Source organism: Cydia strobilella, chromosome 17 (assembly GCF_947568885.1).
Source record: "Cydia strobilella chromosome 17, ilCydStro3.1, whole genome shotgun sequence".
In the NCBI taxonomy this organism is placed as follows: Eukaryota; Metazoa; Arthropoda; class Insecta; order Lepidoptera; family Tortricidae; genus Cydia; species Cydia strobilella.
The window spans coordinates 7,676,040-7,695,048 of record NC_086057.1 but is presented as its reverse complement, the minus strand read 5'-3'; the positions used below and the strand labels follow the sequence as shown (position 1 = coordinate 7,695,048).

Below are 19,009 nucleotides of genomic sequence, written 5' to 3'. Positions count from 1 at the left end.
GGTTTAAACCATAGAATGGATCATAAATCACAGAAAGACATGAGTAGAAAGAATATAATACTCACTACCGTACCCAAAGGGTAAAAACGGGACCCTATTACTAAGACTTCGCTGTCTGTCTGTCTAGACCAGGCTGTATCTGATGAACCGTGATAGCTAGACAGTTGAAATTCTCACAGAAGATGTATTTCTGTTGCCGCTATAATTATTATTGTCGCTATTGTGTCGCTAGCATTCTTTGCGATTTCGAACGTATCCACAACGTCAAAAATGACAGGACTATAGTGACAGCTGACTGACATGAATGACATTTGCGTGTGTTGAGGGAGAGGGTTTGACAGGCGCAAAAACTCAAAGACGCATGATCAATTTTCTCTGTCCTTATCCTTTATAGAGATTTACTATTTTACTCGGCCATATAGCAAATATCGATTATAAAATAGGCCACGGGTCTGTTATCTCTCAAAATGAGGTGTTCAGTTGATATTTGATTTGGGATAAAATGTTGGGGAAGGCCGTGTTATGTTTGACCTTACATTTGTATAGTAAGTAATAGTTGTTGAGTGATGGGAAGTGTTGATTGGTTTCGTTGTTAAATGATTGTTGGTTGTGCAGGTGTCGTAGCGCAGAATGATTGCACGGACCTACGAGGGAGGTTGATAAGCCACGGGTTGCACTACGTGCCAGGGCCGGACACCTGTACCCTATGCGTGTGCGACAACGGAGGACCCAAGGCCTGCAAGGCCGTGCTGTGCTCGCCACCGCAGGTATTTACCTGACAATGTCATATCATAACTAAAGGTTAAGTTCAGATCACAGGTCAATTCATGTTATCAATGTTATCACAGATTGTTCAAAGTCTTCTATTCATGTATTAAGATCAAGTATTATTATCTAGTTAGAAGGTGATCTGATGAGAACCAATGAGGAAACATCATTAGATTCATTAGAAATAAATAGTGTTTATCAATTAAAATTTATTTTTGTCCTTAAACTTATGCAATGTGGCAGTGAATTCTTAATTGATTGTGTGGGAACACACTACACAAATGAAGATATACATCGATTGACACCGTGTGCTGAGGCTGAGAAACAGTGCGATTGACATACTCCGCGGTTAAGCAGAGAAACATGAAATTGCTCTTATAAGAGCAGTTTAGATTGCCCTGAGAAGGACAGTTTGAATATCCGCAACCAGGAGCCTGCAGCATCTTCATTGGACTCGTCGTGTCTTGTTTCCAAGCAGCGAGCGCGAAGCGGCGCAGCGAGGCACGGCGGACCGACGACACGATGTTGACTCCACAACGGCCGGCGAGCGAAAGGACTCGCGAAGGCGGGCCACTCAGTTTTATAGGCGCGCCGCGCGCGCCTGCGGCACGTACCAGCGTACCTCCCCCGCGCGTCCCGCGCGGGGTTATCTCTTGTCTCACTCTTCTATGTAAATACGTCTCTTTCATTCTTTCCACCATTTTTGTATATAAACCGTGCATTTTGTAAATAAATTCATTCAATTCTTGTACATAGACAAGTGTTTACTTCTGCTACAAACCTTCTGAACCTACATAGCCATCACTTTCGCTACAATTGTAATTGTTTTTTCTGGTGACAATATTTTTTTGTTATATAATTGTTAATAAAAATATAACATTTTTTGTACATCCTCTTACATATTACCGAAGAGAATAGCGTGTATAGAGGCGTATGGTCATAGTAAATTTTGTAGTTGACGGGCGCCGCGGCTTCGTCAATGGACGCAGTTGCATTAGAAAATATAGGAGGCGATTTATTGCAATTCGATTTGACTCGCCTGGCTAGTGGATGCCAGCCTTTGTAGTTTCTGAGAATTACTACTTATGGCAAGGGTTCCCAATCTTTTTTAGTCTCTGTGCCCTGACCTAGCTAGGCTATTTGAAATAGATAGCTGGGGCATTTCACGCCAAGCGGGCAGCAAAAAAAGGGTCAGGTCATAGAATTTGCTGATATTTGGAATAATTATACTACTCGATGTCCTGAATTTGTGTATATTTTTATTTAAAAATATACACAAATTCAGGACATCGAGTAGTATAATTATTCCCATCGAGTGTTATAATTATTTTTGCTGCCCGCTTGGCGTGAAATGCCCCGGCTATTATTTGGGTCAACCAAGTTTTTCTTTATATTATATCCCCTAGTCAACTATTAAAATAATGATATTATAGAATTTTCAGTCATAAAGTCATAAAAAACTTTTGGTCGATGAGAGAAACCCTAAACATCATGGATTCATGAATTGGCGGACCACGGTTCGGATCCGGACCGCCAACCTATGAAATTTTGGACGCCAATGACTAATATATACGTACTGTAGGTTCAACGCCAAAGACCGATTAATCGGTCATAGACCACAGAGCAACATAGACCTAAATGTATATGCATAAAGTTCAATTTCAGTTTTGACACTTTGGTGACGTGGCGTCTGGATGACAGCTTTTGTGTTTCACACGGCGTCGAAAAGGTTAATAAACGCAAGTAGAAGCGGACCACAATGGTCGTTTTATTTTAAGAACCGGACTACAGATCAAACTAATTGGTGATCCCTGTAGGCCTGTAATAGTGTATGCAACAGCATTATTTGCTAACAAACTATGTTTCTGCTGTGTCCTGATTGATAGAACAGAATGACAACAAGAAATCAAATCCATCTATTTTAATTTGTCTGGATCACCACACAAATGGATGAGCTGAATTTGTTTTACAATTTTTTGTACAATCTACAAAATAAATGACAATCAAACAAAATAGAGAGTAATAATAATAATAATAATAAAAGACGTTTATTCAAGAAGTTGTAACATAGGTACATAATAAAAGTACACGATAATGCTTACAAACTAATTGAAAGGGAAGGTGGCTCAGCTGATGTCTGTGCCAAAAAGGCTTCGGGGCACAGCAGCCCCAAAGGTTTTCAGCAACGGACGCTAAACGGACGGAGTAGAGAAAGAGAGAGAATAGAACAAATATTACGATATTTTATACAGCATATTATGTTCTACTACAAAATATTACGATATTTTACACGATATGAATTATTCTAGGATTGTCGATCATTTCGCGTCGGCAACACCTGCTGCGAGTTCATCTGTTTGGACGACGTGGTGAAGCCCGATGGGTCGGAGAGCAACCTGCGTATGGCGGCCGGCGGTGCGGTGGCCGTCGCACTCCTCACGGTCGCCCTCGTGGTGTACCGCGTGAGGAGGCAGAAAAGGCGGAGGCCACCGCATGCTGATGACCAGAGAAGCCTTACTAGCATCGGGTAAGTTTTAGCAGTGTTTAAATTCTTTCGTGTTGGTAGTACGTGATGCTGGGCCACCCTCCACACAGCGAGGATACCTATACCTCATATCTTTTTCTTCCACCTTTCCTCAAGACTGAGGGTCGTGACTACAGGGGCCATTGTTTTGTGTACTGTGTACCAAGGCTCTCCGTTCTGCACGATTTTCGTCCGACCTGGCAGATCTTGTTTATCTACCCAGCAGATCGGACCTGGTCAAACAAAGATGCGGATTCATATGCTTAAAAGAGGTGTTGATGTCTGCAGAAAGTTCGGAGAGCAACCTGCAGATAGCAGGCAGCAGTGCAAGGCCAAGGGTGAAAATGGGAGGACTAAAAGTTCCATTCTCTAGACGTCTCTAGTAAATAATTATTTGCGCTTTTAGTCTCATTTGCAAAACCTTCGCCTTATACGCGCATCTCCGTGGGGTATCCGTATCCATCGAGATGAATGTTATCGATCGCATTTTGTTTATTGTTTTAGATACATAAGTGGCAGCATGGGCTACATGGGCGGCACTTGCGAGACAGCGTTAGCGGGCTGGAAACCGCCCGGTAATTACCTACCCCGCGGCGAGGCCCCGCCGCCCTATGACGAGGCCATCGCGCAGTGCTCCGATGGCATGAGGTAGGTGATAGATGGAGTGCATTCCAGCTATAACTTCGTTGAACTGTGCCAGAACTTTCCTATTCGTGCGTATATCGGGACTGAGAAAGCGCGAATTAACAGGTGTCTCATAATACTAAACTATTCGCGCTCGAGCGAAAAACCAATCCTCCGAACGAAGTCGCTTGACACGAACACGGGTATTATCGAAGTCGCCTTCGTAGTCATCGTCTTTCACAATTTTGTTGTGCCGCGAGGCCTTTTGTAGCCAAAGCATTAGTTTTACTTATATATTTTTCTAGCAGTTTATTTGTTTCTTTGTAGAATGAACACCGAAACGCCATTCCATCGGACCTACCCAACCAACCTCGAGGCCATGGTCCGACCCGACGACGCCATGCAATGTACTGGACATGGCTACATCAATATACCGCGGCCTGTGCAACAGGTAACGTTCAAATCCTCAGAATAATGACTAAAGCAAAGAAGCCGGGCAAAAATAAAAGCTTGGTAAAAGATATCGTATTCACAACACGTTATTACTTTTTGTCTATGAGCGAGTGAGACAACAATCCGCAAGTTCTTTCGTCGTTTTCAGTATTGTCATAAGATGAACTGAGGGAAATGTCAAATGGTCCTATGTGGTTCTATAATATAATCCAGCCAAATAAAATATAAGTTCGTTATTTCACAGGTAGGTGTCAACTGTAACAACTTGACATAGTCGTATTATTTTAGTTGAAATATTTCGGGATGTTTCAGCGGTCATCTTGGTTTATTTTAATTATATTCTTGCTATTCCTGAAAGATTGTTGGAAAACGTGTTGAGTTTTTATTTGTAATGGTTTGAAGTTCCCTTTGTGATAATGTCTTGTGTGATCGAGGGCTGTAAATCGCATACAGGAAGAAAAGAAAATACGCACGAACCGATAACCTTTAATCGGTGAGTTTTGTTCAATTTTGAAGAAATTAATTTATAGGACCTGACCCTAAACATAGAAATCGATATATTGTTTATGTAATTATTACTTGCATTCAAGTCTATATAGATTTTTGCATAAATTTTCGAACTTTTCTGCTAAGTATGAAAGGTTATATTTTTGGCATAGTGATGTATCGACCTCAGATCAATAACCTATCGACATTTATAGCTTTCTTATAGTTTGGCCCAGGACTGTCTCATTTTAATTGATGAGTACAGTCAAGGGCATAAATATATATACATTCCCAGTCTCAAAAATATGTGTACGCTCAGACAATAAAATCGTGTTCACATATTTTTAAGCCATTTGTCTGGATCGATATTTTTGCCTTCGACTGTACCTATAGTTTTCTTTGTTCTTACTTACTGACAGATTGTGTTTGCCAGACTATAGTTTAATACTAAAAACCGGTCAAGTGCGGGTCGGACGCGCGCAACAAGGGGACCGTACTTTTTAGTATTTGTTGTTATAGCGGCAACAGAAATACATCATCTGTGAAAATTTCAACTGTCTAGCTATCACGGTTCATAAGATACACCCTGGTGACAGACAGACGGACAGCGAAGTATTAGTAATAGGGTCCCGTCTTTACCCTTTGGGTACGGAACCCTAATAAAAAAGACATTAATGATCATTAATGAATGTTCCTTTTATTAATATTGTTGGTCACAAAACTCAACTTTTCAACGAGGAGTAGGGGATATTACTGCAATGTTCTGCCACCAGAGTGCAGCACTAGCTTTTTTAGTGCACCGTATCGTAACTTATTCATACTTTACCTTTAACAGGTTTTTGACAAGTTTTCAGGGGACCTACCGGAAAACTTTATCGCTCGAATACGCAAGAGTGACAGAGATGTTAGATAACGAAAGTTCGATTTTCTTGTTTCGTGATAGACCCTCAGATTGTAATAGTGGCGCCACCTACGCCGAGTTTCGCGTAATATTCCCTATTATTAAATAAAAAAAATATATTACACGAACGTTTTTTTTTTCATTTCCTATTTGGTACAGTCAGCTGCAGAGAAAAGGTACCCCACGTCCATACTAATTTACAGAACTTTGTATGCAGGGGGGGGGTGCCTTTTCTCTGCAGCTGACTGTACATGACTAGAAACTATACTTAGTCTTTTAGCATTAGAAAAAACGGTAAACCATTTCCACGTGTCTTTTTATTGACAAGTTTTTTTATAAATATAGCAATATTTTACTTATGAAAGCAAAAGTATGTAAATGATCGTATATTATATTTGTTATGACTTATTTTCAAAGTGTTTTTCGATAAAACGACACGTTAAGATCGCTCGCCTTCTTTCTAATGATAAAAAAACGAGAGGTATAGTTAGACGGTTCTGAGTGGTAGACTGCAAATGAGATAAAAGCTATATTAGGTACATGCATTAATCCTCATATCAGGCGGCTCTTTGATTCCAAGGATTGCATAATTTTTATACTTTTTAATGATTTTTAGAAAATGAAAATTATAAAAAGTATAAAAGTTATGCAATCCTTGTATTCCACGCATTTCATTTCATTTCAACGAGCCGCCTGCTACAGATTTCTTGAAATTGCCGCGTTTTTTGAGGTTCAACTTTCATTAGCCAGACTATTATCAATTTGCCAATTTCGTGATTATTCTTTTACACGGCACATAAACTTATGCATAATTTATCGATATAAAAAGTCGACACAGTCACATCCCTAGCAAATTATCAAACTTATGACACCGTACGTAAATGAGAAATAACAAGCATATATGCATCTCTTTTCGGCACATTATCTAATTCGTAAGGAAGTAAAGTACGGGTATACATATTTGCGAAGCATTTTTGCCCGACTTCTATGCTTTAGTCATTATTCTGAGTTCAAATCATTTATCATATAATTCATAAACCTTACAGGGTAGTTTTGAAACTGGAACACTGATTAGGAAACCGAGACTTAAAATATACCTACACGAAAACTGCGCAGTATTTAATATAAAAGAGGTTTTATTATCAGACATTAAGTAGGTGTTCTCTTTCGTCTGCTCGTTTGCCTCCAGTCCAAAAAAAGGTTAAACAGAAATCAATGGATGAAGGAAAATATAATAAGATACATGTGTCAATTACGATAACAGTCTTAAAAAATCTGTTTGCAAATTGTGCGAATATTAAAGGCGGTTCAGTAAGTGACGATACTAGCGATCAAAGAATATAATACTCACCTAGCGATCCACTATTTTATGTCATAAGAAACGTACATTCAGATAAAGATCAGGTGTGATTAAAATAAAGGGCTTACACGCTGCTGACTTGTCCTACTACTGACTACCTTTTCCAAGAGAAAACATCACACGGTAAAAAAAAATACTTGCCCATCGCCACTCGCTGATCTCCACTGGTCAGTTTCTAATCGTGAATTGAATCCCAGATGCCGAACCCGCAAAACTGCTTCGCTGCGCCGCTCCTGCAACCGCATCCAGAGCCTCGCGAGCCTGTTATGCACCACCCGTTGGCACCCAACAGTCAGTACCTAATAGTACCTATACCAACATATTATAAGATCGTAATAGTACATTACGATACAAGTGCGAATAGGTAATTCGTTTTTTTTGTTCTTATTTACTGACAATTTGGTTTGACCAACTATATATGAACAGTGGTCGGGTTCCCGAGTGCGATCCGGCTGACGGGCTCCCTGGGCGCCATCAGCCACCGCGGCCTCAGCGTGCTGGCGCGCGAGCCCGAGCCGGAGCGCCCCCACAACGTGCCCGGCTTCTACACGAGTCCTGCCAATTCCTCGCTGTGAGTTTTTTGTACTATCCATTTGTACTTAGCTAAAATAAAACTATGAGCTTTCGACTGACTGCTTAAAAGTCACGAAAAGTCGCATCATCATGAAAGTTTAAGTTTGATCTGATTACGTTTGATCAGGACGGAAGCGATTGTATTCGAGGCGGCCAAATGTAAACGGTGACCTACAGCCACAATGAGCACCGTAAGATTAGTCATGAGTTTGGCACATAGCACACAAAACCAATCAAATAATATTTTTTCATACCTTTTCGACGCCGTGTCAAACACAAAAGCTGTCACTCGGACGCCATGGTACCGAAGTGTCAAAACTGAAATTGAACTTTATGCACATGCATGTAGGTCTATGTTGCTCTGTGGTCTGTGACTGATTAATCCGTCTTTGGCGTTGTACCTGCGGTGCCGATATATCCGTCATTGGCGTCAAAAAGGTTAAATTACTCACTACTTTGTTCGCAGACACCGCACAATTCCGCGAATCTCCACCGCGATCGACACGACTATCCTCGACACGTCCATAGCCGGCTTCAACCGCTGCGATCGCTCGCTCCACAACGAGATCCGACGTTCGTTCCACAAGCCCAGCGAGCGAACCATGGCGGATACAGGGCGGAGTATGCCGAGGAATCTCAACCTCGCTTCTAGCGGGGGGTCGAGGTAATAGATATATGGTGAAATAGGACACACCCTTGATACATCCATAGCCGGCTTCAACCGCTGCGATCGCTCGCTCCACAAGACTGAGACAGCGGTATTGATAATACATGCTCTTAGATCTTAGATTAGTTCCACAAGCCCAGCGAGCGAGTCATGGTGGCTGACACAGGGCGGAGTATGCCAAAGAACCTCAACCTCGCTTCTAGCGGGGGCTCCAGTTGAAATAAGTTAAAAAACCCCTAACAATAAATGGCCCATCCAGCTGTAACCTGCTTTTGCTTAGAAACCATCGCTGATATATTTCTTATCCTTCACAACAAAACGGAACTGAAAAAAACATACTGTATAAGTAAATGGTGTATTAATTTTCCCATTGCAAAGTTTACGTCCTACTTTTACCGCATTCTTATTTAACTACTTGATTATATTTTAGTGTCTTTAATATTGTTCAATTTGGTCATAGAGCTCACAGCGAAGGGCACAACGTGGGTGGAATCGAGCCGAAGCCCCTAAAGGCTGCAGGCAAACCGGCCGCGGACGTCGCTGGACCTCAAACCACACTGCCGCTCACGGTTGATAAGGTAACTCAGCCATTCTCAACGTGTGCTCCGCGGACCCCTAGGGCAAAGCCTCTGTGGGGGCTCCGCGAGAAAAAGCGAAAATAGATCAATAACCAGCTCTTCTATATCTCTGGTCTACAGTTAAATAGTGACGAAAGATTTTTTTTATTTGGGGCTCCGCCAAATATTTCGCTTTCCAAAAGGATTCCGTCGCAACATAATTTTGAGAACCGCTGTGGTAACTTATCCAAAATACTAGGTTAATGTAAGACTGTAATTTGCCCGCGACTTCGTATAAAACATGACAACAGTAAAATGGCGATATATGCCATATGTGTACGTGTCGTTTTGAATTGAACCTTTGCAACCTTCAATCCGTTTACTATCCTAATGGCGTGATGTTGGCACAAGTCGATGAAGTTGGTTGCGGGTGACTAGGTTTATCCTCTAGTGACTAGGTTTAGCCCAAATTTCTACTTATAGGAACGACTACTAAACTAATTTATTCCTTGAACCATTTCCATATTGAACAGTTACATTTCAACCATATTTCCTACACTGGATATTGCTTCATTTTATATGATGGCCTTTGGAAGTTATTATGATTATGTTCTATATTTAAGTATCTGGGTGCACGGTAGTGCCCCCGCCAAGACGAACAAAGCGAAGCGCAAGGGCACTACCTTTTCACGAAGCGCTTCGTCGTTTTTTTAAATCCTCATAACTTGGATTCGGATTGTACCAGATAAACAAAATTCTCGGGATATGATCTCAATAGTGGACATTTAAGCATAAAAAAATCCCCTAGTTTTAACCCCAAAAATCATGCCATAAGGGTGAAAAGGGGGTGGAAAAGGGCGTTAGAGGGGAAAAGGGGGTTGAAGTTTGTAAGGGGAATCAGTAAAAAGCAGATTGTATAAAAGATGCCCCCAAATACGTATTTTACGATGTTTAATAGTAAATTTTAAATTAGGAGATGTAAGATTGTCATAAACAACTTACAAAAAGAAGTGAAATCCCACCAAAAACATTTGCATGTAAAATGTTGCCAAGACGAAACCATAAGGCTCGCACTGTCAAAAAGTTATCAGATCTCTTGTAGAGCCAAGCTTCTAACTCTACAAGCACTAACTTACACCTTAAACTCTACACCTTAGTTAAAATATGTGGCTTGGCTCTACAAGAGATCTGATAACTTTTTGACAGTGCGAGCCTTATGGTTTCGTCTTGGGAACATTTTACATGAAAATGTTTTTGGTGGGATGTACATAGTCTGATTTGCAGCCGTCGTGCGTATGCAGTTACTCGAGCGGCGCGCCGGACGGCGAACCGGACGGACCTGACGACTATCGCAGCGAGTGCGAGAATTGCAAGTCCGCTACCAGCTCCAGGTAACGAAACATTTGGACCCTTCATAAGACCCTGTAAATTTGTCCTGTATCATTTTGTCACGAGCAACGTGTCTTCCGTTTGTATTATCAGCCCAAAGTCCTGCTTTACGTCTCTCGTCCCTTGCCGCCCCCTTACGTAGGTGGTTTCGCCATCTAAATGTGAAATCAGACACGGTCCAATTTCTGTTCATTTTTCATCTTTCACTCAGTGACAAGTCTGGACACTAAGTGAATCAAAAATTAAGAATAAATTAATCGGTGAAACGATCCAACATTGTTAGATATATGTCGAGAGATGTCTGTGTCGAGATTCGAGATTTTGACTGGCGTCCAATCGCGCGCAGTTAGGCCTTGCGGGCTTAGCTAGACTTCTACACTTCACGCCAAATTTCCGCAGACTATTGTACTGTGCCGCCCCCTATAATACACGCTCCCTATTGACCGTCTTAGGTTTTATGAAGTTTGTCTCGTATAATTTAGAACAACACGAGTCATTGTGCGACAGGTGGGTGCTAGACCCCTCATGGCGCGACGAGGCGGACGAGGGCACGCAGACGCTACAGCGGCGCGCCCCGCCGCCCGCGCCGCCTCCACCCGCCACCGCCACGCTCCCGCAGCCGGTCACCAAGCAACGGTAAGTATTGTAGGGTACTGGACCCCGAGTGACGGACGAGGGCACGCAGACGCTACAGCGGCGCGCCCCGCCGCCCGCGCCGCCTCCACCCGCCACCGCCACGCTCCCGCAGCCGGTCACCAAGCAACGGTAAGTATTGTAGGGTACTGGACCCCGAGTGACGGACGAGGGCACGCAGACGCTACAGCGGCGCGCCCCGCCGCCCGCGCCGCCTCCACCCGCCACCGCCACGCTCCCGCAGCCGGTCACCAAGCAACGGTAAGTATTGTAGGGTACTGGACCCCGAGTGACGGACGAGGGCACGCAGACGCTACAGCGGCGCGCCCCGCCGCCCGCGCCGCCTCCACCCGCCACCGCCACGCTCCCGCAGCCGGTCACCAAGCAACGGTAAGTATTGTAGGGTACTGGACCCCGAGTGACGGACGAGGGCACGCAGACGCTACAGCGGCGCGCCCCGCCGCCCGCGCCGCCTCCACCCGCCACCGCCACGCTCCCGCAGCCGGTCACCAAGCAACGGTAAGTATTGTAGGGTACTGGACCCCGAGTGACGGACGAGGGCACGCAGACGCTACAGCGGCGCGCCCCGCCGCCCGCGCCGCCTCCACCCGCCACCGCCACGCTCCCGCAGCCGGTCACCAAGCAACGGTAAGTATTGTAGGGTACTGGACCCCGAGTGACGGACGAGGGCACGCAGACGCTACAGCGGCGCGCCCCGCCGCCCGCGCCGCCTCCACCCGCCACCGCCACGCTCCCGCAGCCGGTCACCAAGCAACGGTAAGTATTGTAGGGTACTGGACCCCGAGTGACGGACGAGGGCACGCAGACGCTACAGCGGCGCGCCCCGCCGCCCGCGCCGCCTCCACCCGCCACCGCCACGCTCCCGCAGCCGGTCACCAAGCAACGGTAAGTATTGTAGGGTACTGGACCCCGAGTGACGGACGAGGGCACGCAGACGCTACAGCGGCGCGCCCCGCCGCCCGCGCCGCCTCCACCCGCCACCGCCACGCTCCCGCAGCCGGTCACCAAGCAACGGTAAGTATTGTAGGGTACTGGACCCCGAGTGACGGACGAGGGCACGCAGACGCTACAGCGGCGCGCCCCGCCGCCCGCGCCGCCTCCACCCGCCACCGCCACGCTCCCGCAGCCGGTCACCAAGCAACGGTAAGTATTGTAGGGTACTGGACCCCGAGTGACGGACGAGGGCACGCAGACGCTACAGCGGCGCGCCCCGCCGCCCGCGCCGCCTCCACCCGCCACCGCCACGCTCCCGCAGCCGGTCACCAAGCAACGGTAAGTATTGTAGGGTACTGGACCCCGAGTGACGGACGAGGGCACGCAGACGCTACAGCGGCGCGCCCCGCCGCCCGCGCCGCCTCCACCCGCCACCGCCACGCTCCCGCAGCCGGTCACCAAGCAACGGTAAGTATTGTAGGGTACTGGACCCCGAGTGACGGACGAGGGCACGCAGACGCTACAGCGGCGCGCCCCGCCGCCCGCGCCGCCTCCACCCGCCACCGCCACGCTCCCGCAGCCGGTCACCAAACAGAGGTAAGTAAATTTCGCCTTACAAACATTTTGAATGATTTTAAATTGAAACACGTAGAAATTTTACTCGTACAAATGGTGATGTGAAAAAAAAATGAAACAATTTATTTTTCCAAATCTTCAAAGAAGGTGACTAGGTGGCTTTCCAAGCTCTCTTCTGTCCTACTCAGCAAGTAATTTGTTCGGCTGCTGAGCTTTTTAGTGTTAAACGGCGCCTTTTCCTTCTCGTTTGAATGGACTAACGTGTTCTTATGACCGACAAGACCATGTCTCTCTCTAGACATACACAGTTCATTTTCTCCTTCAGCATACACAGTTAATTTTCTTTTTTGTAGACCGACGGGAGGCCCGCAATCAAACTGGGAGAACTGGTTTAACACCATCCCCGACTCCGATACTGAATCCGAAGAAGAGTGAACGATCTCCTCCCAACGTAGATTTAACAGACCTTAAATCCTTGCAATAAGGTTCACGAATTGTTAGATATCAGTGTGGACGATTATGTCTAAGTGTTACCGGTTAACTGATGGAACGTTCCACGCGTTCGCGTAACTTTTCTCGAATAATGAACCTACTGTTGGCAGTAGGAGTGGCGCGACAAAATCCCGCGCGCGAGATAGATTACCCGTCTTGTTCTAACTATATTAATAAGAGGGGGACCGTCGCTCCTGTGATGTCTACTGTAAACACATAGTTACAATTTCAAACTTCCATGCAACGAATGCTGGGCGTTCCGTGTCAAGTTCGAACCCATTTCGTGAAATATCAACATACTAAATTATTAACTTACTTAAAAGCATGCATCGGACTGGCTTGTGGTAACTGAAAACTAATAAAACAAGCGAAACTCCCTTTATAATAAAATTAGTTAAAAGGAGACTTTCGCACGAACTACAGTTGTATGAGGAAATAAGCCAAGGATTTTGTCCGGCATGGTGACATAAATAATTCTGTCTCTGTAAGCCATCCTATATCGTGCCAAGACCAGTAACCACAGTAAGTTTACTGATCTGCGTGCTCTCTCTTAGGCCGGCCTTACACAGTCTGAATCCGAATCTGAATTCATATTATTAATTCAAAATGCACGGAATTGCATACAACTTAACTATTACCCACACACATTCACTTTTTCAGATTATGAATTTCACAGATTGATCTGTCAGAATGATACTGACGTGCGTTATGAATTCAGAATATGAAAATTCAGATTATGAATTCCGGACGCACCTCTTAATATACAATTAGTACGTATGAGTACACACATGCTGGATTCAGATAATGAATTTGCCATTGAAATTCATGGGAGAGAGTGAGACAGACGTTGGTGAGACAACTGATCAATCTGAATATTTAAGACATGTGTGAGGCAAGGCACCGGAATTCAGACTATGAAGTCAGATTCGGATGCAGACTGTGTAAGGCCAGCCTTACTCCTTTTCTTGGCGTAAAAAGCAACACTGCAATTTAACAAAATATCCCACACCAATTTGGGATCTGTGTGCAACTGCAGTGTACCTTCGCCTTTTAGATCTACAAAGAAGGTCAATAACGATGAATATAGGTCACATTTTAGAGATTGCTATAAAAACCACCCATTTTCATTGCTCTTGAATGTATATGCGCTAAATACCGTCGCAGTGCGATATTTTTAAAACCTAAGTCTATTTCGAAGTATGAGAATCAATAACCTTTTAATCCGAGTCTTATACTGTCAGAATAAGTAAAAATATGGATTTGTTTCTACTATTTTGATAGTATTTAAGATATTTTCAAACAGATAGTCTTAGGGGTTAGCAGTAGCCACGCGACGGCATATCCAGATCCAGAGAGTATATAGCAAATAAAGTTAAGTAAAGACTACTTTAAAACTGCCGATCAGAATATTATAATTATTTTTGATGTTTAGATAATACTAGTTAAACTAGTAATCAGTGTATTTTCATTCTTGTTTTTATTAATTACCTATTTTTGTGTTTTTTAAGGCACTATTTAGTACTATCGAGCGCTATTGAGGGGTAAAATCAGCGTGTAAATAGGGCAATAAAATTAACCTTTCATATGTGTGTGGTGGTCAAAAACCGTGGGATCAAACCATCGTATAGAGCAGAAAAAAACATTACCGAAAACAAATTCAAAAGATGATTAATTGATTATAAATCCGGACAGGATCCTTATCCATTCACAGACAGGAGGTTCAAATGAAAAGAGACAGCGAGAGCGAGCGAGTTTCTACATGCACGTTGATTTTAACTTGACCCTACAATAGCCACATTTCGCACGTTTCGTTAGCTGTCTAAAGAAACGTATCAGTTTAACAGTACGGTTAAGTTCGAGTAGGTACGTTCGCGTTAAATATACTTAAGCTGGCCATACACACTAGGGTATGCCTGCGCAGTTTTTCCTGTACAGTTCAACTGCACGGGTAAAGGTGGTTAGGAAACTGCACAGTCGAATGCCACTTGCTCGAATGCACTTTTTACCTGTGCAGTTGGCAAAACTGCGCAGGCATACCCTAGTGTGTATGGCCTGCTTTAAAGTGGTTTTCTAAATCATTGTTAAAAATTATGTCGCATAATTTCATTTTGCCGAATGGCCACATGTCAACTCAACACAACAACCTATATGGTTTCCTAACCTAACCGTTACCAACGAGGTTTTGGTAGCAAAGCAAATTCGATGGAAAAAGGTCGGTTCATGAATACAATACCACAAGCACTATGTTGTGGGTCTTTATATAACTGTAATTTTATTTACGTAGTATTAAATTATCGCGAGCGTACCTGAAATATATTATAAATAATTATAATACACATAATATTTAATAGTATATTAGATACCGATTAGTGTAGATACCGTATAGAACTAATTTATTATGTTGATTAAAGGCTAAATGATCTTTATTTTTCTACATTCCGATTTCATTCTTAATCATCACAAAGAACTAGTAACGTAATGATTTATACACCGTTATTTTTTTATATTTTTGTATTTCTCTTATTCATACAGCTTATTAAATGGCAGCTATGAATGAAATTATCATTTTTATATCATAGATATATGTATTTTATAGCTTTAAGTTGTTAATGTTATCTAATATATTGTACCAAAGATTCTTTTTTTACTTGGATTTCCATTGTGTTATGTTCGTCAAACTAATATTAATGTAATTTTAGGTTATACATAATATAAGAAATTACTATTTGTTAATGTAAATTTAATGTTACTAGTGGCTATAAACTGGTGTTACTCCCACTGTTCAAAATACTTTTATCAAAATATGAAATAATTGGTGTAGATTATCCTGTTCAGAATATACAGCCATGGTCATAAATGTGATTTGAGGGGGATGCGTGTGCTTAAATGTGATTTATTTGAGGTAATAATGTGTACATTATTATGACCGTGACTGTGCGAATGATCTATAGATCGATAATAAAATTTAATAAACATTCGAAATTTAAGATTGAATGGTGCCAAATTGGAAACGAAATGCAAGGAATATGGGGCAACCCCACGGACTCTTACGAATATATTATATTGTTATTATAAAATTGATCAGTATTATATTAAAATTTACGCAATATTCTCAAATATTGGAATTATATTATATATTCTTTATTCGAATAAGCACACGACAAAACATTCGTTGATTGTATACTCACAACATTATGCGAATAACTGCTTTATTGATGATATTTAGTTTTTATTAAGCCAAATATACAGCAAAATATATTTTCATTAAGTATTTTTGAAAATGAAAGAGTTCAGTGTATTAAAAAAATTGTATATGGTTGAAAAGTACATTCAGAGAGATCACTTTTGCTAGACTAGTACTATCGAGTATCTTGGGCTCAAATAAGACATTTTATCCACATATCATAAAGTAAACCCTCTATGATGCGTTCAAAAACGGCAAATTACGGCCAGTATAAAAAAAAATGTTTTTTTACAACAAATTTCTTATCTGTTATGTTATTAATGTGCAAAAATAACGTCGATATCGATTTAATAATGACATTCAAATTTCGAATATCTGAAAAACAAAGGAATTTGATTTGACCGCATTTCTAATATCAGTTTTATTTATTGAGTGTGTGATCGACTTCCGCAATGGTGATGATATCACTAACACGTCATAGAGAGCTTATCATATGTGTGTAGATGAAGGGGTGTATGTAACTCTACATAATTAGGCATTAAACACTCGTGTGATGTGATAAACCCACACACCCTCACTCGTATTTTAATGCCTTTCATTATTTAGCAGTCACATAAACTACTAGTAATAGACAGTAATTTAATTACCACAATAGCATTTGAAGATTGTAGCGGGTAGATAGGACTCTATGTAAAGCGGAAATTGTTAGATATTATCTATATCTATTTTTATCTGAATAATAGAAAAGACAGATATCATGAAAATATAATACAGTTACTTTATCTTAACTGTTGAAAAGTATTACATAATATATTTTTTTGTATTATTGTTGTTCTATGTTGAGTTAGATTATTTTTTTATTGACTTGTTATTTGATAACTTGAATTCTGCATTGTAAATGCATCATAATGTGCTAAGTTTTATAATTGAAGTTAGGTAGAGCCTATACTTTGACGTGTATTTATTTTAGGGACCGGAAAACCCCTTCGTTTGATATACTTTTCTTTAACCCAATTAAATGGTTACCCAGATAATATGGTTACCGTATCATTGTGTTAGCCTATCGATATGGAAACGGTTTTGAATATGGTTTAACTTTTAATGTCGTTTCCGTTTTGAATAAGGTGTAGTGTAGATAGCTTGAATATTTACTATTACCGTTTAATAGTAACCCTTCGCCCATCTCTTTTTCGCGCAATGGCTTGGCCACAGAGATTAAAAATATTAAAATAACTTGATGGCATTCTAAAAATAATTGGTAGGAAAACCTTTTTAAGGGTTTGATATGGTAAGCACATACCCAAAATTAACCCTATTTATTTGGTTACACTTTCGTTCGCGTAAGTTTACGATATGGTTGATCAAGTACGCTATTCCAATACCCCTTTATTGGTAACCGGTTCCGGCCCCTGATTGTTATTTGTGTTTTCTTAGTTCAAATACTTCCATTTACAAAGTATCTAATGATGATAGCTGTGTCAAATATTTCATTTTTGTCGTTACTAATTCTAAGGTGAAGAGTTTATTATTAAAATAAGATATCTGTACTATTACAATAATAAATACGCATTTCCTGTTACAGTACTGATTAAGTTGTACACTTGTACAGTCTACGTCAACGATATGTTTACACTTTTCGCCTTATTACAAAGAAGTAGGGTGCAAAAGTGTAAACATATATCTAAAACGTCGACTCTACCATGAATACAGGTTTTTGTGACGCACTCAAGAAAAAGGCACCTTGCCGTAGCAGGCATTTACTTCACTAAAGATGCTTTTCTATACCTACCAAAACAACTATTTGCAAGGTTACCTTTTCTGTGAGAATGTCATTTTTTCTGCTTTTTTAGGCAGTACTCAAAATATGGTTTAACTATATGTTGGGGTAAAAAATGAAAAACTAATTTATTAAGTTTTATCGTTTATTAATTCCATAGGACAGTTAGTCCACCGTTTACAAAGCTTAAAGGTGTACAGCAACTTGTGATGTAGACATGATCAGTATTATAGATATACCGAACCAAACGTTGTCTTGAATTAAAAAGAGTTGATGGACACAGTGTTTTATTTATATCAACTGTTAGTTACAACAAGGCTAGCTTATGCAGCCGTCATGGGCCCTTCAATACTACAATATTTACATTTCTAGCTTAACTATGGCTTAGATTTCAAATCAATTGACGTTTTATTTCTACATCTATATATATCTGTTGTATGAGTTGTATCTGTAAAAGCACGCATAAAGTTTCATGCTTTTTGTTGGATGGGGCCAGAGTTGGTCAAAAATTAGTTTGTTGAAACGTTTTTCTTAATACGTTATTCAATTCAACATTCATGAGTTCATGAGCTTACCAGTGGCATAAAATACCAAAAAAATCTGAGTGACTGATCTGATCTGGGAAACCTGAGGGCCTACCGCGAACACCTAAGTTCGCAAATTGCAGACATCTTTCTCTTTTACTCCAATTAGGACGTAATTAGTGACAATACTGGCGCCATCTGTACGTAACAGTTATAATACTAGTAAGTAATAGTTGCAGTGGGCGGTGCACATTGCTTGTAAAATCCACCGCCGCTGGGGTATCTTGTAGAAAAGCTGCTACCGGCTATATTCGTAGGACGGAAGTGTCTATGGTCAATATTCCTTTTTGACAAAGCCTAAAATAACTTGCCTACTTTACTTTTTGGTCAAAACTTTCAATATTGTCAAAGTTTTTGATAAAAAATAATAATTTTTGATACAAGATTTTATCGCCGATTGTAGTTTATCTTACAGAGAGTAGATCCGGTGGCCGGCTACATGAAACCCACCTGATAAAAAAAATTTAAAGTACCTACTCTGTAGGGGTAGCTGACTTTTAGTAGCTT

At 41.6% G+C, this 19,009-nt stretch overlaps 1 protein-coding gene across 2 annotated transcripts; it reads left to right on the top strand.

Moving 5' to 3' along the window:
* Positions 1–334: 334 nt before the first annotated feature.
* On the top strand, positions 335–18,196 carry LOC134749138 (uncharacterized). 2 transcript variants are annotated; one of them, XM_063684043.1, is made up of 12 exons: positions 335–545; positions 616–767; positions 3,078–3,295; positions 3,797–3,940; positions 4,244–4,367; positions 7,314–7,407; positions 7,543–7,687; positions 8,156–8,353; positions 8,817–8,934; positions 10,198–10,304; positions 10,810–10,938; positions 12,819–18,196. In XM_063684043.1, exons 1-12 carry the CDS (start codon positions 503–505, stop codon positions 12,898–12,900), a joined length of 1,554 nt encoding a protein of 517 aa, XP_063540113.1. In that variant the 5' UTR covers positions 335–502; the 3' UTR covers positions 12,901–18,196. The 2 variants fall into 2 exon arrangements, with proteins under 2 accessions (XP_063540113.1, XP_063540112.1); XM_063684042.1 differs by lacking the exon at positions 10,810–10,938.
* The last annotated feature ends 813 nt before the right edge of the window (positions 18,197–19,009 follow it).

Excerpts from the sequence above, each read along its gene's own strand:
- LOC134749138 (XM_063684043.1), top strand. The coding sequence starts at position 503 with ATGTTGGGGAAGGCCGTGTTATGTTTGACCTTACATTTGTATA. Across the intron at positions 3,296-3,796 it reads AGAAGCCTTACTAGCATCGG|ATACATAAGTGGCAGCATGG; the intron begins GTAAGTTTTAGC and ends TTATTGTTTTAG. Across the intron at positions 8,354-8,816 it reads GCTTCTAGCGGGGGGTCGAG|AGCTCACAGCGAAGGGCACA; the intron begins GTAATAGATATA and ends ATTTGGTCATAG.